This window comes from Bufo bufo, chromosome 1 (genome assembly GCF_905171765.1).
Source record: "Bufo bufo chromosome 1, aBufBuf1.1, whole genome shotgun sequence".
In the NCBI taxonomy this organism is placed as follows: Eukaryota; Metazoa; Chordata; class Amphibia; order Anura; family Bufonidae; genus Bufo; species Bufo bufo.
The window spans coordinates 221,841,202-221,865,074 of NC_053389.1; the positions used below are offsets into that span (position 1 = coordinate 221,841,202).

At 42.1% G+C, this 23,873-nt stretch overlaps 1 protein-coding gene across 2 annotated transcripts in view; it reads left to right on the forward strand.

Moving 5' to 3' along the window:
* LOC121003647 (prostaglandin-E(2) 9-reductase-like) overlaps positions 1-23,873 on the forward strand; it is a 122,165-nt gene that overhangs the window by 13,639 nt on the left and 84,653 nt on the right. The window contains exons 6-9 of one of the 2 annotated variants that reach the window (XM_040435502.1): positions 5,624-5,733; positions 5,987-6,152; positions 15,056-15,135; positions 16,838-16,901. In XM_040435502.1, the coding sequence (XP_040291436.1) occupies positions 5,624-5,733; positions 5,987-6,152; positions 15,056-15,135; positions 16,838-16,880 (399 nt within the window). In that variant the 3' untranslated portion in view covers positions 16,881-16,901. Of the gene's footprint in view, positions 1-5,623; positions 5,734-5,986; positions 6,153-15,055; positions 15,136-16,837; positions 16,995-23,873 lie in introns of those variants that run through there. The other variant, XM_040435491.1, reaches the window with a different exon arrangement.

Below are 23,873 nucleotides of genomic sequence, written 5' to 3' on the forward strand. Positions count from 1 at the left end.
ACATTACAGAGAGTAAAATCTGCAGCTTTTCTGTTACATAATGAATATGTGGATCTGGTTTTGATTCCACACCTCAAATTCATGGTAATTTTGCCTAATCAGAAATGGGCTTTAACCGCTTGCCGTCACACTAACGCCGATAGGCGTCAGTGCAGTGGCACTCTCAGGTCTCAGCGACGCCTATTAGCGTCATCTCGTGAGACCCGAGATTTCCTGTGAATGCGTGCTCACAGGATCGCGCAGTTCACAAGTTGATCTACAGCCTGCCAGCGCTGATCATTCGCTGGCAGTCTGTAGATGTTAAAAAAATCGCATCAGAAAGGTATATTAGACGCTGTTTGGTTAACAGCGTCTGATATACCTGCTACCTGGTCCTCTGGTGGTCCCTTTTGCTTGGATCGACCACCAGAGGACACAGGCAGCTCTGTAAGTAGCACCACACTACACTACACACCCCCCGTCACTTATTAACCCCTTATTAACCCCTGATCACCCCATATAGACTCCCTGATCGCCCCCCTGTCATTGATCACCCCCCTGTAAGGCATAATTCAGACGTCCGTATGTGTTTTGCGGATCCGCGGATCCGCAAAACACGGCCCCCGGCAATGTGCTTTCCGCATTTTGCGGATCCGCACATTGCCAGAACTATATAGAAAATGCCTTTTCTTGTCCGCAATTGAGGACAAGAATAGGACATGTTCTATATTTTTGCGGAACGGAAGTGCGGACCCGGAAGTGCAGATCCGCAATTCCGGATCCGAGTGGGACAAAGTCTGTCTTCATAGAAATGAATGGGTCCGCAATTCCGTTCCGCAAAATTTGGAACAGAATTGCGGACGTGTGAATGGGGCCTAAGGGTCCCTTATCACCACCAGTTAGTTAGATACTTGTTAGGTAGTTAGCGCCCAGCCCACCGCACCGCAGTCACTAATTAGTCGCTGATTAGCATCATCGCTGTCGCTAATCAGCACTAGTACTATATAGTATCTGTAAGTGATCAAGACTGATCGCAATCAGATCTACAGTACAGACCAAAAGTTTGGACACACCTTCTCATTCAAAGAGTTTTCTTTATTTTCATGACTATGAAGGCATCAAAACTATGAATTAACACATGTGGAACACACCTGTGAAGTTAAAACCATTTCAGGGGACTACCTCTTGAAGCTCATCAAGAGAATGCCAAGAGTGTGCAAAGCAGTAATCAAAGCAAAAGGTGACTACTTTGAAGAACCTAGAATATGACATATTTTCAGTTGTTTCACACTTGTTTGTTATGTATATAATTCCACATGTGTTAATTCATATGATTTTGATGCCTTCAGTGTGAATCTACAATTTTCATAGTCATGAAAATAAAGAAAACTCTTTGAATGAGAAGGTGTGTCCAAACTTTTGGTCTGTACTGTATATCAGTATATTAGGGTCACCTTAGGCTCTACAAAAAACGCAGTGTTCGCCCGATCAGGCCTGATCTTGTGCGCACACTTGCGTTCAGTCCGCCCCACCGCAGTGACCAGAATTTTATTTTTTTTCTGATCACTGCAAAAACACAGTAAAATCGCTGCGGCGCTATAAAGATCCCTTTTGAGCTTTTTGGATCTTTATTAGCGATCGCAGCTTTACTTCGCAAGCACTCCTATGTCCTTTCCCCTCTTTTTTTATATTTTTTTTTTTGCACATTTTTTGGCAGAGATTTTTTCATCCACATTGATCGATGTGAATGAAGAAATCTGTGCCGTTCATTTTTTCTTTCAGCCCAGAGGCTGAACAAAAAAAAATAAATCTCATTACCCGTATGCTCAATATAAGGCCTCATGCACACGACCGTGATGTTTTTTGCGGTCCGCAAACCGCGGATCCGCAAAAAACGGAAGGCGCCCGTGTTGCCTTCCACAATTTGCGGAACGGAACGGGCGCCGGCAATATAAATGCCTATTCTTGTCCGGGGCCCGCATCTTTTGCGGCCCCATTGAAATGAATGGGTCCGCATCCGAGCCGCCAAAACGGCGGCTCGGATGCGGACCCAAACAACGGTCGTGTGCATGAGGCCTAAGGAGAATAGCATAAACTCCTAATGCTGGCCATACATGTAATGATTGCGGAGACCCTCAAATGCCAGGGCAGTACAAACACCCCACAAATGACCCCATTTTGGAAAGAAGACACCCCAAGGTATTCGCTGAGGGGCATATTGAGTCCATGAAAGATTGAACTTTTTGTCACAAGTTAGCGGAAAGGGAGACTTTGTGAGAAAAAAAATATAAAAATCAATTTCCGCTAACTTGTGCCAAAAAAAAAAATCTTCTATGAACTCGCCATGCCCCTCACAGAATACCTTGGGGTGTCTTCTTTCCAAAATGGGGTTACATGTGGGGTATTTATACTGCCCTGGCATTTTAGGGGCCCTAAAGCGTGAGAAGAAGTCTGGAATCCAAATGCCTAAAAATGCCCTCCTAAAAGGTACTCGTTGGACTTTCGGCCCCTTTGCGCATCTTGGCTGCAAAAAAGTGTCACACATGTGGTATCGCCGTACTCAGGAGAAGTAGGGCAATGTGTTTTGGGGTGTATTTTTACATATACCCATGCTGGGTGAGAGAAATATCTCTGTAAATTGACAACTTTGTATAAATAAATGGAAAAAGTTGTCGTTTACAGAGATATTTCTCACACACAGTATGGTTATATGTGAAAATACACCCAAAAACACATTGCCCTACTTCTTCTGAGTACGGCGATACCACATGTGTGACACTTTTTTGCAGCCTAGGTGCGCAAAGGGGCCCAAATTCCAATGAGTACTTTTAGGATTTCACAGGGCATTTTTACGCATTTGGATTCCAAACTACTTCTCACGCTTTAGGGCCCCTAAAATGCCAGGGCAGTATAAATACCCCACAAGTGACCCCATTTTAGAAAGAAGACACCCCAAGGTATTCCGTGAGGGGTATGGTGAGTTCATATAAAATTTAATTTTTTTTGTCCCAAGTTAGTGGAATATGAGACTTTGTAAGAAAAAATAAATAAATAAATAAATTTCCGCTAATTTGTGCCCAAAAAAAAATCTTCTATGAACTCGCTATGCCCCTCACGGAATACCTTGGGGTGTCTTTTTTCCAAAATGGGGTCACTTGTGGGGTATTTATACTGCCCTGGCATTTTAGGGGCCCTAAAGCGTGAGAAGTAGTTTGGAATCCAAATGCGTAAAAATGCCCTGTGAAATCCTAAAAGTACTCATTGGAATTTGGGCCCCTTTGTGCACCTAGGCTGCACAAATGTGTCCACATGTGGTATCGCCGTACTCAGAAGAAGTAGGGCAATGTGTTTTGGGGTGTATTCTTACATATAACCATACTGTGTGTGAGAAATATCTCTGTAAATGACAACTTTTTAACTTTTTTTATACAAAGTTGTCAATTTACAGAGATATTTCTCTCACCCATTATGGGTATATGTAAAAATACACCCCAAAACACATTGCCCTACTTCTCCTGAGTACAGCGATACCACATGTGTGACACTTTTTTGCAGCCTAGGTGCGTAAAGGGGCCAAAAGTCCAATGAGTACCTTTAGGCTTTACAGGGTTGCTCACAATTTAGCCCAGCCCAAATTGCCAGTACAGTAAACACACCCCACAAATGACCCCATTTCGGAAAGTAGACACTCCAAGGTATTCACTGAGGGGCATAGTGAGTCCGTGGGAGATTTTTTATTTTTTTGCCAGAAGTTAGCAGAAATGGAAACTTTATTTATTTTATTTTTTTCCTCAGTGTCATTTTCCACTAACTTGTGAAAAAAAAAAAATCATACATAAACTCAACATGCCCCTCTGTGAATACTTTGGGGTGTCTTCTTTCTAAAATGGGGTCATTTGGGGGGTATTTATACTATCCTGGCATTCTAGCACCTCAAGAAACATGACAGGTGCTCAGAAAGTCAGAGCTGCTTCAAAATGCGGAAATTCACATTTTTGTACCATAGTTTGTAAACGCTCTAACTTTTGCGCAAACCAATAAATATACACTTATTGGATTTTTATCAAAGACATGTAGCACAATAAATTCTGACACAAACTTGTATAGAAATGTAATTATATTTGAACAATTTTACCAGAAAAAGTTAAAATACACTTTTTTTGAGAAAATATTTTGATTAAAATCAGAAAAACGAAAAATCTCAGCAGCAATCAAATACCACCAAAAGAAAGCTGTATTTGTGAGAAGAAAAGGAGGTAAAATTTATTTGGGTGCCAAGTTGCATGACCGAGCAATAAACAGTTAAAGTTGTGAAGTGCCGATTTGTAAAAAAAGGGCCTGGTCACTAGGGGGGTATAAACCTCTGGTCCTTAAGTGGTTTAAGAGATTGTCTTATCAGAGATATTCGTGTTATATCGCTAGGATATGCAACCAGCTACAAAAGTGAATGAGGGTGTACCTGGCAAACGCAACCATCTTCCATTCACTCCTATTGGAGTTCTGAAAATAGCCAAGCGCCGGCTCGGCTATTTCTGTAACTCCCATAGAGGTGAATGGAGAAGTGGTTGTGCATGGGCGGTGTGCCCTCCATTCACTTCTATTGGGGTTCCAGAAATAGCCAACTGCTCATGTGGCTGTTTTTGCAGCTTCCATAGAAGTAAATGGAGATCATGCTGCTCCTGCGCGGTGTGCTTTCCTTCACTTTGGGGACCAGAGGTGGGACCCACCCCTATCCGGCATCGGGATATGCCACCGATATCTCATGTGACACAATCCCTTTAAGGGCGGGTTCACATTGGCATTATGAATTCCGTTATTGCTTTCCATTATAACATGGTTATAACGGAAAATAACGGAATTTGTAAGACGGAATTCAAAATGGAAACCTTTTAGAGGCATTCCATTTTGATGTGTCATAATAGAAGTCTATAAGCAAGCATAACGGATCCAACTGGTTTCCATTATGCAGGACGGAAAAGAAAGTGCTGTCGACAGGACTCCTTTCCTAGACCTCGAAAATGAGAGATCAAAACGGAATGGCTCTAAAGGTTTCCATTTTTAATTCCGTCTTACGAATTGCGTTATTTTTCGTTATCGCCTTGTTATAATGGAAAGCAATACTGATATATATAACGCTGATGTTAACCCACCCTAACTATATCATTTTGAGAGCTCACATGTTAGTAAAAACATTGCAATCCACACCCCATTGCTGAATCATCCATTTTTGAGATTATTAGCTCAGTCTGTGTGGTGTTGATTTTTGGACAGGAGGTAGGAGAAAGGGCCTGATACTTAAATAGCTCTCAACCAAAGTTCTTGGCACAGTTGGAATTCAGCACATGGCAAAAGGGAGGTTAGCTGCTGAGCCCTAACCTTCCATATCTCAAAGCAGTGTCCCTGAATGCCTCTATATCAGGTCACATATATCAATGTATGACCAACAATGCAGACTATATATAGTTGTGTTGGTCCAATCAGAGCAGAGGCATCAGTTTAGTTCATCATAGATTAGTATAGGTATGTTAGTATGTTTGCATTGGTGACCCCCATATTTCCTAATAGCATAAATGTCATCTGAACTAGGGTTATGTGCCTTGCTATCTAGCAGTACTTACATGCGAGACCTTTTGTTCATCTTCAGGTTGAGTGTCACCTCTATTTGAATCAGTCTAAGCTGCTGGAGTTCTGCAAGCCACACAATATAGTTCTGGAGGCATATGGAGTGCTGGGCTCAACTCGTGACGTTAACTGGTAAGAAGAGAACTTTCACTAAAGTTTCAGCTGTGACTACTGACCAACGGCTCGAACTAGAGTTGAGTGAATCACAAATTCAATTCAACTAAATTGGTCAACCGATTCCATTTGGATTTGATTATGCTCCAAATGTCCTGACAATTTGTGTATGACAGTGTGAGGCCTCCTAGGACTATATATATTTCTCTCTCTCTTTTCAATCTTACTGCATATAACTTACATGTACCGTATCTACATTGCAATCTTTCAGGATTGATCAGACTGCCCCAATCCTGCTGGAGGACCCTGTGCTCAATGCAATTGCAAAGAAACATGGCCGAACTCCTGCCCAAGTGGCAATGAGACACATGCTTCAGAGGGGAATAGTGGTTCTTGCGAAGAGTTTTAAGCCGGAGAGGATCAAGCAGAATCTTGAGGTAGGAGACCCATTGGGGGGAATTTATCAAGAGGAGAATATTTGAAGTCCGTTTTGCTTGAGTCTGGGTTAGAGTACTTTATGCCACATTTATCAAATGTCTCATGCTACTTGAAAAATTTGTCTTATCCTTAGATCTAACACTTCCGTCTAGAGAAGCTACTCCAGTTTTCCTACGCCACCCTCCTCCTGGAGTGAGATTGAGACTTTTTGGCGTGTTTTTTTTTTTTAAGTTTCGATGATAAATCTGGAGTAAAACTCATTAACATAGCTAACCACACTCACTTTTCAACCCACATTATAAAACTGGAGTGAGTGGTGTAAAAATGCAAAAAGTCACAATTTTGCGCAAGTACGGTAAGTGTAAACAGTTGTGAATTCTTGCACAAGTGCTTAAGTTTTGCGTAATCTGGGTGCAAAAAAGTTGCAAAAGCTTTATTTTGCAACTTTTTGATGTCAGAATTCTGGAGTAACAGTATGATAAATCAGGGCCATTGTCTCACAGCAACATCTTATGTCTAAACCATGTTTATCATGTGACGTCTTCTATCTTTGCACTTTTTTCTTGTACCTGGGAGCTAACTGCTGTCTCCACACCTCAAAAGAACCTTGTCAGACAACCCAAATTGTACTTTAGGTATAAAGTTGGAGATCTGAAAACATCACAGCTAGTCCATGTCCAGTGTTCACAACCCGCAAGCAATACCATTATTCTATGTAGCCAACAAAATGAATACTAATACAATGGCATTCATTTTGTTGACTACGTAGAATAACGAATACCAATACAATGGATTTAAAGTTTTTATTGTTGTGTAAGGAGAAACCCAGCAGTGTCCTCACACCGGAGCATTGCTGTGGTCTAAAAAAATAAAAAAAAAATAAAAATTAGATAACTATTGAAGGACAGAAAGTTATGGGGACAGGTTTACTTTATAGCATGAATCTGCATTGGAGCCTCATTTTTTATTTATTGGGAGTCATGATTCTGTGGTGAATTGGCGATAATGCAACCTTTCAGAGAGAAAACAATGATGTGGCCATGATGTGCCCACACAATATCATCAACTTCAAACATTACATTTAGCACATATGTAATACGACGCGTATGTGCTTTATACTTCAACACAATCATACTGCACAAGCAACACACACTCATGAATATATAGACACAATCATATATACAGACACAGATACAAATAAGTACACAAGTATGAAATGTCTGTGTTATTTCATTAACCTCTTTAGGACACAGGGCGTACAGGTACGCCCTGATGTCCTGGTACTTGCCCTGTGTATTTCCGATCACCGCCGCGCACCTGAACAAGGTGCCTGCTCAAATCATTGATCAGGAACCCTGGATAAATGCGCGGGGGGGGTCCTGTGACCCCCCCCCCATGTCGGCGATCGCCACAAACCGCGGTTTGCGGCATTTCATGTTGCGGGAGGCGGTGGTAGGGGGGACCCGATGGCTTGGAAGGCAGCGTAATGCCTTCGTGAGGCATCTGCGCTGCCTTCCGGTGACGAGCCTGTGAGATCCAGCCCCATGGATCTCATAGGCTGGAAGCTGTATGAGTAATACTCACTGTATTACTCATACAGCCAATGCATTCCAATACAGAAGTATTGGAATGCATTGTAAAGGATTAGACCCCCAAAAGTGAAGTCCCAAAGTAGGACAAAAAATAAAGTGAAAAAAAAAGTTTAAAAAAAAAAGTTTCCCCCCTCAAAAATTTGGTTTCAAGTAAAAATAAACAAAAACGTCATTTTAACCAAATAAAGTAAAAAAAAATTGGTAAAAAATAGGGGGGGAGAGAAGTAGACCTATTAGGTATCGCCGCGTCCGTATCGACCGGCTCTATAAACATATAACATGACCTAACCCCTCAGATGAACACTGTAATAGATAAAAAATAAAAACTGTGCTAAATAAACCATTTTTTTGTCACCTTACATCACAAAAAGTACAACAGCAAGCGATCAAAAAGGCGTACGCCCACCAAAATAGTACCAATCTAACCGTCGCCTCATCTCGCAAAAAATGAGCCCCTACCTGAGACAATCTCCCAAAAAAATAAAAATAAACTATGGCTCAGAATATGGAGACCCTAAAACATCTTATTTTTCTTGTTTTAAAAAAGCTGTTATTGTGTAAAATTTACACTAATAAAAAGTATACATATTAGGTATCTCCCCGTCCGCATCGACCGGCTCTATAAAAATATCACATGCCCTAACCCCTCAAATGAACACCATAAAAAATAAAAACTGTGCTAAATAAACCATTTTTGGTCACCTTACATCACAAAGTGTAATAGCAAGTCATATGCACCCCAAAATAGTGCCAATCAAACCATCATCTCATCCCGCAAAAAATGAGACCCTACCTAAGATAATCGCCCAAAAACTGAAATAAAATATAAAAATAAAATAATATGGTTGCATAAGTGTGCACACCCTTAAACTAATACATTGTTGAAGCACCTTTTGATTTTAATACAGCACTCAGTCTTTTTGGGTATGAGTCTATCAGCATGGCACATTTTGACTTGGCAAAAACGCTCCAAATCTGTCAGATTGCGAGGGCATCTCCTGTGCACAGCCCTCTTCAGATCACCCCACAGATTTTCAATCTGATTCAGGTCTGGGCTCTGGCTGGGCCATTCCAAAACTTTAGTCTTCTTCTGGTGAAGCCATTCCTTTGTTGATTTGGATGTATGCTTTGGTTCGTTGTCATGCTGAAAGATGAAGTTCCTCTTGATGTTCAGCTTTCTAGCAGAAGCTTGAAGGTTTTGTGCCAATATTGACTGGTATTTGGAACTGTTCATAATTCCCTCTAGCTTATCTAAGGCCCCAGTTCAAGCTGAAGAAAAACAGCCCCAAAGTATGATGCTGCCACCACCATGCTTCACTGTGGGTATGGTGTTCTTTTGGTCATGTGCAGTGTTGTTTTTGCGCCAAACATATCTTTTGAAATTATGGTTAAAAAGTTCAACCTTGGTTTCATCAGACCAGAACACCTTTTCCCACATGCTTTTGGGAGACTTCAGATGTGTTTTTGCAAAATGTAGCCTGGCTTGGATGTTTTTCTTCATAAGAAAAGGCTTTCATCTTGCCACCCTACCCCATAGCCCAGACATATGAAGAATATGGGAGATTGTTGTTACATGTACCACACAGCCAGTACTTGCCAGATATTCCTGCAGCTCCTTTAAGGTTGCTGTAGGCCTCTTGGTTGCCTCCCAGACCAGTTTTCTTCTTGTCTTTTCATCAATTTTGGAGGGACGTCCAGTTCTTGGTAATGTCACTGTTGTGCCATATTTTCTCCACTTGATGATGACTGTCTTCACTGTGTTCCATGGTATATCTAATGCCTTTGAAATTCTTTTGTACCCTTCTCCTGACTGATACCTTTTACAATGAGATCCCTCTGATGCTTTGGAAGCTCTCTGTGGACCATGGCTTTCGCTGTGGGATGCGACTAAGAAAATTTCAGGAAAGACCAACTAGAGCAGCTGAACTTTGTTTGGGGTTAATCAGAGGCACTTTAAATGATGGCATGTGTATGCTGACTCCTATTGAACATGACTTTGAATGTGATTGCTTAATTCTGAACACAGCTACATCCTCAGTTTTAAGAGGGCGTGCACACTTATGCAACCACATTATTATTATTTTTTTTCCTCCACCTAAAAGATTTCAGTTTGTTTTTCAATTGAGTGGTACAGTTTATAGGTCACATTAAAGGTGGAAAAGGTTCTGAAATTATTTCTTTGTCTAATTTTTTTACATCACCGAAACCTGACATTTTAACAAGGGTGTGTAGACTTTTTTTTATCCACTGTATCTCCGACGAGTATGTAGCTATAATTGGACAGTCCCAGATCATGGGAATTAGTTCCTCTGTCTCCATCACATCTAGTACATTGGGCACTATCCAATCTGCGCATACGCTCTAATTTGACTGGAGTTAGGTAGATGCGGTGTAACCATTTTAATCTGGATTAACTGATCCCTGGTACTAATGACTGTGTTTCTCCAATTATGTATTAATTCTTTTTCATGTCCATCTTCCAATTCCGGAATGTCCACCTTCCATTTTACCATAGATCTGGACAGTGGCGAAGACATCTGTGACAAAAGGATCAAGTAATAGGAAGACACTGACTTGCACAAATCTCTTTGTCTCGCAACTTTCTCAATCTCTCTATATTCCAGCCTGATCGGGTCTCTTCCAAATTGCTCAGCACACTCATTTCTGAATTGGAAATGCCTAAAAAGGCAGGACTGGGCCAGTTGGAATTCTTTCTTCAAGGCCATAAAGGTCCTGAAATTACCATTAAGATATAACGGAGTGACATATTTAATGCCATGCTGTGGCCAAAATTCAAAGTCAGTCAGATTAAATAAAACAGGTAGTGTAGTGTTTCGCCACAGAGGAAGCATCGGAGACCACTTTCCCCCTCCCATCCCCACTTCGCCTGATCGGGTATTCCCCTTCCACACATTAATCACTGCAGACATATTAGACGTGAGGCAGTTAACTGGGTATTTGCCAGCTCTATATAGAAAATTTGTCAAGGCTTCATATGAACCCAAGAGCGCTGCCTCTAATACAGCTGTCGGATTATTGGCATCGGCCTTGATCCACCAATTTGCATATGTTAATTGGACAGCCGGATTATATTTATATAAATTAGGCAAGGCCAAACCTCCTCTAGCATAAGGTGCTTTCAGCGTATCCCTAGCAATCCTAGGTTGAGTATTAGGCCAGAGGAACGGGGTAAGTAGTTTATCAATAGCTACAAAATGGGGTCTCTGAAGGATCACTGGGGCTGCCCTATATAAATGCAAAAGCTTAGGAAGTATTATCATTTTAAAAATATTTATTCGCCCTATCAAGGACAGAGGAAGTGTCACTCATGCCTTTAGTTTCTGAGTTATATACTCCATGGAAGGATATACATTGAGAGGGGTAAACTGGTATATATCTTTATGTATTTTTATTCTTAGGTACTTAAACCTATCCGTTATTATCAGTTTTGATTTATTTAAAATATATTGTTGTCCACCTCATCTACTGGATACAACACAGATTTGGTCCAATTGACTTTTAGACCTGAGTATCTCCCATAGTTGTCGACCACCTCTAAAAGTGCCTCCAATGATCCCCTCGTGTCTCCCAGGTACACTAACATGTTATCGACGTACAGGGATAGTTGCTATGTTCCATCCTTCTATCCTACTGCAGTTGTTAATAAAAATAGACAAGGGCTCCCTCATAAGCGCAAACCGAAGCGGGGAATAATGGACATCCCTGTCGCATGCCCCTATTCAAAGGGAATGGCCTAGATAAGCACCCATTAACTCACACCCTGGCTGTGGGTTTTGGATACAGGAGTCACAACCATCTCAGAAAGTTGTCCGGAAACCCAAAGTTGCCCATAGAAAGACCCAATCCACCGAGTCAAAAGCTTTCTCGTTATCGAGAGAAGCTATGGCTCTGTTTCCAGCATTGTCATGCTTTATCTGTAAATTTGTATAGAGTCTCCTAAGATTTATATCTGTGGACTTCCCAGGCATGAAGCCCGATTGGTCCGGCCCTATTATAGACAAAATGAGTTCCGCTAACCGCAATGCCAGAACCTTAGCTACTTTCTTTGCATCTAAGTTGATCAGAGATATGGGGCGATATGAGCTACACTGATCCAGTGGCTTCCCCGGCTTATGGATCACCACTATTGTGGCCTCAGAGAAAGAGAGTGGCAGCTCGGACATCTCTAGCGAGTGGGCAAAAAGTTTACTCAGTCGAGTACTAAAGGTCTCTACATGATGTTTATATTATTCGGCAGGGTAGCCATCCAGGCCAGGAGTCTTGTGGGAGGTCATAGACTTTATGGCTGCCAAAAGGTCTTGTAGAGAAATGGAGAACTCCAGCAACGCCCTATCTTCCCCAGAAATCTGCGTGAATGTTATCTGATCCAAGTATTCCTTGAGACTCGCATTTGTACCAGTATATTGGGAGGTATAAAGTTTGGCATAATATAATGCAAATTGAGCACAGATATCCTCTGGTTTAGATATTTCTACCCCTGAATCTAGCCGGATAGCTGCTACAACCGCCTGGGTGCTCTCCACCCTTGCTAAATACGCCAGCGTCTTCCCACTCTTATCCTCCTTCGAGAAGATAACTTGCTGTTTTGCAAGTAGTTTCTTGTGAGTGTATTCAGTGAGATGGAGTTTGTAGTCCCTCTGAAGAGACAACCAACTTTTCCGATGTTCCTCACTTGGGTTATCAGTATATGCACTTTCCGCCTTCATGACCCTAGTCCAGTGATGGGCAAACTACGGCCCGGCAGAACTTTTTATCCGGCCCGCAGAGCTGCTCATGCGACTTCGATGGGAGTGGGGCCCTTTCTGTCCGGAGGCAGCAGGAGTGGTGATGAGTGTGGGTGTTTTTTCTTTTATATAGTTTATTATTTTTTATCTTTTTTTTCACTTAATTTTTAATATATTTCTGCTACAAATAATATCCCCCAAGAGGTCATAAAAAGACCTTTGGGGGACACTGACACTTTTTGTTTTTCACTTTTTACTTTTATATGTATTTTATTAATATTTTATTGTTATTTTTTTTATAATTGGTTTATTACTTTAAATATATTTTTGCCACATAATATGTCCCCCAAGAGGTCATAAAAAGACTGTTGGGTTACAATGAACACTCTATTTTGCACTTTTTCTTTTATTTGTGTTTTATTATTATTTTTTATTTATAATTTAATATTTTTTTGTTTTTTTTTCTTTGTTTTATTTTTTTGTTCAAATTTTAATTATTTTTTTAACATTTTTAAACTTTTTTTTTTTTAGATATTTTTTTTCCACATAATTTGTCCCCAAGAGGTCACTGAAAGACCTTTTGAGGGCATAGAGTTTTTTTTTTTTTGCACTATTTCCACTGTAACTGGGGCATCCAAAGGAGCCCCAGTTACAGGGGAAACCAGCCTGCTGTGAGGGCATCGTACACAGGCATAGCTGATCAGGGTCTCCTGACCCTGCAGCTCTGCACTCCTCTGCCCCCAAACCAAGTCCACCCTGCATAGCGCTCACCTATCTGAGGAGAAGGCAGAAGCGCTGATAAAGTGCTTCTGCCTTCTCCTCGGCTCCCCTGCTGTCACTGACAGTCAGGGACCCGTCCTGCTCCTGCTACAGTGCGGGAGCAGGAGCTATAATGCTCCATTGCGCGGTGCTGCAGGCAAAAACACAGCTGATCGCATGATCAGCTGTGTTTCTGTCCAGCAGGACAGGTGCCTTAAACCAGAGCTCTGCGGGCCACGGGTTGTGCACCTCTGGTCTAACGTAAGCTTATTTATCCATTTGGGATTGGCTTGATCTATATCAAGAGACGGATCAGTTTGTGACTGTAATTATGTTGCAACAAGCATACTGTTACGTGTATATCATACTACAATGTAAGACCATTATAATGACAGTGCTGATGTTCTGGCACGTCATATACATTTATCTTCACAATAATGCCTTAGTCAGTTTAAAAGGTTCCCTTATTATACTTACCGCTGAATGGGTCACTTCTATACATACTGACCCCCTGTACAGTTAGCGATAGTTGGGAGGAGGGGTGTGATGTCTGGCACTCCTCCCGGTTGATTGGTGCTCCCGTCCGAGAGCTATGTTCAATTTGGTGTTATCGCTCTCATACTCTCTCTCTCATACTGGTCACTGGAAGTTCAACATGGAGCCTCATGGCAAAGAACTCTGAGGATGTAAAAAAAAAATTGTTGCTCTACATAAAGATAGGCTAGGCTATAGGAAGATTGCTAACTCCCTGAAACTGAGTTGCAGCGACATTTGTGTTATTTCTCTGGTGCATAAAAATAGACAACTTTGCAAATAGTCTTTGTAAAACTGTATAATTGTGTGTATTCAGTGTCCTATGCAGATCTATATGTCTCCACTCATTCTTCTTCTTGATAACCTACATACTGTAGAAGGGGGAAATAGTGAAGACAATTACACATTACTGGAGGATTAGATCAAGATTGTTTTTCGGTCTGTTACCATGATGTTACACATCTGTATGGGATCTGTATATAGAAAACAATCGCTAATTGCAAAGCTGATTTTTTTTTATTTTATTTTTTATTTTAGACACATATTAACATAGGGGGTAATTTACGAACAGAGAGACACCACTTTTGTGGCGTATATCTGGCTAGATTCTTTTGCGACTTATTTCCCGCTCACACCAGGTCTAAAAAAGGAGGCGTGGCAGGGAAGGGGATGGGCCAGTAGGCCCGTCTCAGTCATAATTTTTTGCGCCTGATGGTCTTAAAGTAAGACGGCAAGGAAGCTCTCTTACATTTAGAATCGGTGGTGGATACGCCGAAGTTATGTAGAGGCCGCCGGCTGAATATAAATTTGGCGATCCAGCGCAGGGACTTAAGACCGGCATTTAAAATGCCAGTCTTAATAAATTTGCCCCATAGTTTGTAAGGCTGAATATACATCTGTACACTGGAGCAATAAAACAATTGGTTGAAAACTATGCACACCATTTTTCATTAGACTCTGGACAATGAGGTGGAAGCAGGACTATGTAAATACCAGATAAATATTATTTCTACCGTCCTCGTCTCCCTTCAACAAATGTGGGCATTCCAGTTACGCCCTTTACTTGTATCAATAAGTTTCCATGAGATCACAATGATATTGGCTTGGTATAAATGCACATAGCAATAAATGAGGAAAGCATCATTGATCATCTTGTTTATAACCATTCCATGAGTCCCCATGTGGGGATCACTGTCGGGTGGTTTAAAAAACTTAATGTGTAAATGAGTCTTTAGAAATGGTGACTTTTTTCATTGGTTATTGCAATTTCAGGTTTTTGAATTTGAGTTGAGTGAAGAGGAAATGAAATCTCTGAATGGACTGAACCAAAATAGACGTTATGTTGTGCAAAAGTAAGTAAAACACATTGTAGAAGAGTTTCTAAAAATATTGCAAAAATCACAAATTGGGGCTTCAACTTTGTACATAAATCATAAATCAGCTTAGAAGTTCTTTCAGAGTTCTTACAGATTTATTACTAAATAGCATTCTGCAGCTGATATGTACTGTGAGATATACATTTCTAGCTGCACAAGCCAAACACAGCAACATTTTAAATAAAAACCTATTGCAATTTTTTGTAGCTCAAAATCCATCTAAATCAATAAAGGCTCTAAATTTGCCCATAGCTTTGATATCACAAGACATCTTCTTGTGGAATCCATACCTCGACTAGTCAGCTGTTTTTTGCAGTACAATGTGGACGTAAGTGATATATTAGGCATTTATTTTAAAAAAATTAACAATTCACATAATGGCTGTGCTTCTTTGTACAATAATAACTGTGAAAGAATAGTTTTTTGAGGCTTCCCTAAAGTCTTTTTCAGCCATATAATTCCCTGTTTCAACTGCACAGCTAGATGAATTTCACTCAAAAGCAATTCTGTGAAGTCTTCGAGCACTGTATGGCTGTGATATCCTGTCCTTTCACACTATTTTTGTTTTCAGTTCTGGAACTCCTAGAACAGGTAATAAGGTGGAAATCAGACCCAAAGAAAGGCTGTGATATTAAAAAGCTGTGTAGAAGCAGTTCTTTTATCAGTCTCACAATCTCGCCTAGCTCTGACACGCCTCCACTTCCTCTCTGCTGTCCCTGTCTGTGTTACCAGGGACAGATCTTGCCTGACAACAGGTAGTAGACTGCAAATTAGGTGGAGGTGAGACCCCTAGTGGCCATGACTTTACAGCTTTTTTTTTCCAGGTGGATAAAGGCATATTTTTTTAATGAATTGATATAGAAATTTGCTAGTTACACCATTCTCTATTAAATGAAATTTGTGTGACAGTTCAGTGATTTATCAAAGGGGTTATCCAAAGTATAAAACATGCCCCCCAGTGCCCGGGCCCCTCATATAGATTATACTTACCCTTGTCTCTCCTGATCCCTGAACAGCCACCGCTGCATCTTCCCGTCGTGCAGATTAAAACATCCGACGACGGAGGGAGCAGCCAACTGCAGGCCGCGACAGGGACGAGCCTCCCTAGCGTCACCCAAGATGCAGCGGCAGCTGTGTGGGGATCAGGATAGACACTGGCGCTAGGGAGCAGGGTAAGTATAATCTATATGAGGGGCCTGGGCATTGGGGGGCATGTTTTAGACTTTGGATAACTCCCTTAAGGCTAAACAGTGTATGAGATTCTGAACCCTCCCCAGGAATTGCTCTTGAGATGGGGGCCATAGAAGGGGAAGGCACATCACCCAAGATTGGCAGAGGAGAGGCTGATACATGAACGCTAGCCACTGATTAGTCAGCTGATCTAATGCAGGAATCTAATAATGGTCTTATTTTTATGCAAAATAAGTTCTGACCTCACATCAGCTGTTAAACAGTTAAGTGAGGCAAGACATAGAACAGTAGCAGAGACAATAGCTGGTGAAGAAGGTCTAAGGTGCTCTATACGGGTGTCAGTGATTTGACCACAATGTAGATCCCCAAAACATGATTTAGTCACCAAACAAGTCTGCGATTCTATTCTGATTTTAACAACCGGATCTAGACAATAGAACTGATTCTCATACTTCCACAATTATAACAATTCTTTTTGATTTTGCAGATGGAAGGATCACCCAAAATTTTCATTAAATGAAGAATATTAAATTCCTCCATTTTGCTGTGGCCTGTGTTCTCTGACCTGTGTTCATGAAAAATGGGGAAGCTTCTAAATATTTCAGTTCTGTGCAAATGAAATAAAGCAACTGCTGAAACTAAAATACATACAAGTCTGAGTCTATATGTACTTCAGTCATGTAGACCCTTGACATATGTATAGGGGTATTTCTCAATAGAGATGATCTTGCGGTTCGCCCGGCGGTCAGTTCGCGGCGAACTTTGCTCGTTCGCCGAACATATGGCGATATTCGCCGGCGCCATAGTCTTTTACATTGTGAAGAACTTTGACCCATGACACATCCATTAGGTGGTACAGGACAGCCACTTGAGACATTTCAGCACATGGACATTCCCCCTACCTTATAAATAGACCTGATCTGGGAGCCATTTTGCATTCTGTCTTTTGTCAGTGGTTGCTGTGTGGAGCAGCGACAAACTGTTAGTGACACAAATCGCTAGCTAATAGGTCCACAAAAGTTCTTTTAAGGACTGGTATAGGTGTGCTATTGATTGGTGTGCAGTATATAGGGGTGTAATACACATATAATATACTTTCTAACATAGAAAGCATATTATAGTGGATTTGTATTGCGCAGCATTGTGACTGGTGAGCGGTTCTGCAGCGATACTACAAAGAGTGACAAACGCAATTAGAAAAAATTATTATAACTGGTGTGATATACCAGTGGCCCCACAAAACGACAGATTGAAGCGGGGTGTTATATACCAATATACTTTCCTTTTTTTTTTTTTTTTTTTTTTTTTTTTATATATGTTTTATTTTCCAAAAGATAGAAATCTACAATCTTCCATTTCAATGTCACAAAACAATGGAATAATAATACAATAGCAAATTCATCTCATCTTTTACAAAATTTCCCTTTTGTTTTTGTTTTTGTTTTTTTAACCCCCCTATCCCTCCCTCCATCCCCCTTTTTTTTTTTTTTCTTTTTTTTTTTCGCGGAGCTGCCGTATCTACACCAAATGTCATTGTTTCCAGTTACCCCAATTCCGCGACCAGGCTGCCTTTTTCCCCGCTGTTTGAGCAAGCATGTATTCATACTGCTTAACCCTATTCATCCGCTCCATCCACTCCTGAAAATTAGGGTATTTCATGGTACCCCAGTATTTAACGATTATTATTTTGGCCAGGGCAATGCCCCGAAACCAAAGTATCTGCTCAGTTTTATTTTTATCTGTCTCTGGGAGAGTGCCCAGGATAACATAATCAATACATGCTTGATACTTCATAAGGGAGCAATCCTGCAATTTCCAGAATATTTTAATCCAATATTCATTTATCCCCGGGCATTCCCACAGCAAGTGTTTATAATCTCCTCTTTCTTTATTACATTTATAGCAGTTCTGTTTTCTCTCTTTATAAATGGTGTGAAGTAATACTGGTGTGTAATAGAGACGGTGTATGATTTTCAAAAGAAACCATGCATGGGCAGGTGAAACAGTTGATCTTTTAATATTTCTGTACACGGTATTCCACGGAATGGGTTCCCCCTTTTGTAGATCTTTTTCCCATTTAACCTTACCCCTAAATGTGATCGTTTTCGTGTGTTCATATTTCAACTTTGCATAAATGTGTGATATAGAAGTATTGACTGTCATATCTTGACAAAGGTCTAAAAAAGTGTTCCTTACAATATTTAAATAATTCTTATTCTCCGTGTAGTGTATAGCGTGACGTAGTTGTTCGTATCGAAATTTATCAATAAATCCTAATTTAATGTCTGGTAGAATTTCATTTAAGGGCTTAATCTGTCCTTTATGAAAAACCTGTGCAATTAAATGTATCCCATATTTTTCCCAATATTCAGCATCACCCAGTTGCATAACTTGTGGTAAGTGTGCATTCCCCCACAATGGGGTGTACTGAACTGCTTCAGATACGCCCACCATATATCTAACTTGTTGCCAGATATGCCCAAGCATTCTACTAAACGGGTTTATTATTGTTTTCTTCTTGAAAATACCAGTTTCGAGAATATGAAAAAGATCCGACCATGGTCTACAGTGCTCCCCAAAAAGAGGCCTAATGCATTTATTCTTTCGATTCCTCACACACCATCTCAATTGGGCAGCTATATAATATCCTTTTAGAAAAGGGATGGACATTCCGCCCTCTTCTTTATACAAATATTGTATCTTGATTCTAACTCGTTTGTGGCCCCATATCAGTTCATTGAAGAGGGTCTCTAACTTATTAAAAAACTTGTCTTCTATTGTAATTGGGCTAGCATTGAATACATATATTAACATTGGTAGTATTTTTATAAGTGCTATGCGGTTGATTTGTGACAAGGGGAGTTTTAGCCATATTCTAATTATTTCCTTAACTCTATCTATTATTGGAAGTATATTCAGTTTCGTATAGTGTTCCAGTTTGGTCCCTATCTGGATGCCTAGATATAATAAGGAATCTGCTGGGGTCAATATACTAACCCGAAAATTATGGCCCAGTGGGACCGGACGTCTTAATGGGAGAAATTTGGATTTCTCCCAGTTTATCTCATATCCAGACAGGGATCCAAACTGACCCAGACTTTCCATAACCCTGGGCAAATTCATATACCCCCTCCCCAGAAAAAGCAGCATATCGTCCGCATATAGACTAATTTTGTCAGCTTCTCCCTCGCACCCAAAGCCCGGTATTTCCCCGTCTGCTCTAATTTTGCATGCAATTGGCTCCAAAAACAGCGAGAAGAGCAAGGGGGAGAGGGGGCAGCCCTGGCGTGTTCCTCGAGTCAGGGGGAAGGGGACAGAGTATGCACCATTTATTCGGATCCTGGATACCGGATTTTGATACAAAATGCGAACCCATCTGGAGAAATATTCACCTATTTTCACCCGGGACATTACTCTCCAGAGGAAGGACCACTCCACCCTGTCAAAGGCCTTAGCGGCGTCCAGGGACAGGATGGAGCAGTCCCCCCCCATCCCCCATCTGAACGTTCAGAAAGGCCCTCCTTACGTTATCCTGTATATTCCTTTTGGGAATGAACTCAGTTTGAACCGCATGGACGACTTTGTGGATAACTGTTTTTAATCTATTAGCTAATAATTTGGCAAGGATTTTATAATCTGTGTTCAACAGAGAGATGGGGCGATAGGATGCGACTGACAGCGGATCTTTCCCTCTTTTGGGGATTAATGTGATGGTTGCTTCCATCCATGAGGGTGGTAGGGAACCCATTGTCCAGGATTGGTTTAATACCTCCAACATTTGGGGAAGGATAATTCCCTCATGTTTTCGGTATAATTCGAATGGGAAGCCATCCACCCCTGGGGATGTATTACCCTTGATAGATTGTAGCGTAATTTGTAGCTCGGTTAGTTGGATAGGTCTATTCAACCAGTCAATATCTTGTTGGTCAAATTCAGGGATCTTAATATTGTCTAGATATTGATCTATTTCTCCTCCCTGATTTCTAGACCCAGCTTGATATAACGTCGAGAAGTATCGGGTAAATTCCCTTAGAATATCATCAGAGTCTCGTAGGATGTTTCCTGCCTCTGTCCTAATTCCGATGATGTTATTGCTCCCCCTTTGATTTTTTACTATCATGGATAACAATCTGCTTGGTTTGCCAGACTCGCTGAAGGTTCTCAACCCTGAGAAAAACATTTTGTTCTGTGCTTTTTTATATAAATATTGTTTATATTCATCTTGTACTTTTTTAAGTTGGAGTTGTTTTTCTGGGGTGTTTACATGGGTGATCTCGTTCATTATCTGGTTGAGCAAACCTTTTTTTTCTTTTTGAGTTTGAGCAAAGGCATTTTTCTGTTTCCTAATTTCATATGAATATATACCCCGAAGGTATGCCTTAAGCGAGTCCCAAACCATATGGATGTGTGTTGAGTTAACGTTATCGCTCCAAAAGAGCTTTATTTCTTCATTAATCTTATCCAAATCCCTTATTAATGTCATCCAGTGGGGGTTAAGTTTAAAAATTCTATTTTGGTTTGGTTTATTCGGGCTATCCAGTATTACCATAACCGGACTATGGTCAGAAACACCGTGACATTCATAATTCATTTTTTTAACCCTATTAATAAGCCCGGGGCTGGCGAGGGCCAGATCAACTCGGGACATGGACCTATATGTGTTACTGAAACATGAAAATACTTGCTTATTTCAATAAAGAGATCGCCATATGTCAACCAATGCCATTTCTTTACAAATTCTAGATAGTACAGTACTTGAACCAAAATTTGATTCATAATTAGTTATGGTGGAAATCCTATCTTTTTTAATGTCCATGACCGAGTTGCAGTCGCCCAGCACCAGCACCGGGCACTCCTCTCGTGCTGCAATATAATCCATCAGTTTACATAATACGGTTGTTGTGAAAAAGAGTGGAATGTATATAAAAGCAATAATTCTCCTTTGCCCCTGCCAATAACAGTGCAAAAAAATATACCGGCCCTCTTGATCAATTAGCTGTTCTATTGGGTCATAATCTACCTGTCTGTGAACATAAACGCTAATTCCACGAGAGTATGTGGTATTCGTGAGAGGCCCATCTCCTTCCGCCCAGTGCTGCCACTTTTTCACCTGTAAGGTGTGTTTCTAGCAGGGCCACTATTGCTGGTGAATGTCTAGAGACCAAATCAAACACTGCACATCTCTTAATTTTATCCGCAAAACCGCGGATGTTCCATGTCAATATTCTGGACATTTTTTAACAGTCCCCCCTGACTTTAGGGCAGCACTGGGCGGAAGAGCAGGGGCACCCCAAACGGTGCACCCCAAATACTCCAACAGTTCCCCGCGGAAAAAAGTTTTGGGGCCATATTTTTTTTTTTCCCTTTCCCCTTTTATTCCCTTCCCCCCTCTTCCCCCTTTCCCCTCCTCCTCCTTTCCTCCTCTTACACGGTTACTTCAGGGTTAATTTTACACAGATCTCAATATTTCTGCACACACACAGTCATGAATATCTTGTGGAAAACCAAAAAGATAAATAAATCAGGGAATCTTGCATATAGGCCCCCGGTGTCCTGAGTCATGGATAACTCCAAAGTGAGATTGTCCCGATTCTGGAGCTCATAGGTTCCGGGGTCTGGGGCTCAGAGGGGTGATGGAGCAGTATTCACCACATGACAGTAAAATGTCCAGCAACGGAACAGAGGCAACACTCGTATACACTGGTGTGACTAGTATAGCGCCCAGGAAAAAGGCTGTTTAATCCTAGCAACTGTCACAGCGGCTCCACAGGTAGGTCAGGTAAAACAGCAGACAAGTTAAGCAGCGTATAGTGGAACAGCCGTTACAATGTCAGCAGTAATAAAGGAGAGAGGCAACCTCTCCCAGCCAGACAGCCCCCCTCTCTTCAGGACCACCCAGCAAACAGGGCAACAGGGCAGGTGAGGCAGAGAGAACGGCACACAAACGACCGCTCCTAGCAGACAGCACCAGGCAGACGGGGCTCCCAAGATCGGGGACACACAGGAGGACGTCTACTCACAACGCAACTCCCAGACTCCGAACAGCACATGGAACTTCCAGCCTTGAGCAGCCCAGAGCAGGCACAGATGGGGACGCCTGAGACAGCACGGGCCCCTGCTGAGGACCCCGGACATCCAGCCTCCGAAGCCGACTCAGCGGGGAGAGCAGCGGCGCCCCACAGTGTGGGAATAGACCAGCGGGCCCAGCGGATACATCAGCAGGTGAATCAGCCTCTCAGCAAGGGGTCGGATAACTCATCAGCGGCATTGCCGCCCGTGCTGCATCGAGGGCCGGAGCTGGAGCCGGCGTTGTGGGAGGGGGAGGACCGCTGCACGCCCGTCTGCTCACGTCATGCCGCAGCGCCTCCCTCCCCACTAACTCACCAATATACTTTCCTAATAGTGTATTTGAGTACTGCAGAATTTTTTGCCTGTTTTGCTGCATTCCCTTTGCTACACACAGTGACAAACGGTACTGGAAAAAAAAGTATTATAACTGGTGTGATATACCAGTCACCCCACAAAACGACAGATTGAAGCGGGGTGTTATATACCTTCTTCCACATATACTGCGCTTCTCTAGAGACTTTTGTCAGGCAGAGGAAGATGCAGGCCCTTCCGCAGGGGTGGTAGGGGTAGGGCAGGAGCACCAGGCCGGAGCCAAAGTGGGAAGTTGCAGAAGGTGCGTTCGATTACGTCAAAGGACGCACTAGACTTGGTTGAGTGGCTCACTCAGCCTTCCGCTTCTGCACCCTCCTCATCCTCTCTATCTGCACCCTCTTCACTCTCTGCTGTGTGCACCCCCAAAGACACCAACACCACCACCACCATATACCCTCCACTTGAGTCACAGGAAATATTTTCTGATCCATTACAAGACATTTCCGATGCGCAGCCATTCTTGGAATCGGATCAGGAAGAGGAGGTAGCAACGGCCGCCACTCAGCAGTCTGACGACAGTACCCAGATCAGCCCAAGGTGGTTGGTCCCCGCTGTTGCTGCCTTCTCCGAGATCTCTAATGTTAGTGGTGGTGAAGGTGACGTTGATGATCACGTGTCTATGGACGTCACGTGGGTGCCCACAAGAGAGGAAGAGGAGGGGAGTTCAGAGGGAGAGATGGACCAGCAGATAGGGAGGAGAAGCAGGCAGAACTTACATTGCACAAGAGGGAAAAACCAGACTGCTAATGTATCAGGAGCGAGCCATCAACCATGTACGGTCACATCTGGCGCTCCCAGGACACCAGCACATAGCTCCGCAGTGTGGGATTTTTTTAACGTGTCCGCTGCTGACAATAGTGTTGCCTTTGCAGTCAACGCATAAGTCGCGGTAAGCCCAACACTCACCTAGGGACGACCGCCTTAAGAAGGCACCTGGCCTCCCATCACCGAGCCCAGTGGGAGCAACCCACAAAGCCACACTCCAGGGCTCACCATCCAGCCTCTTCAACTTCTCCTCTCTCCTCCCAATTATCCTCCACTCCACCTTCCATCATGCCGTCCTCACATTTATCTGGCAAAAG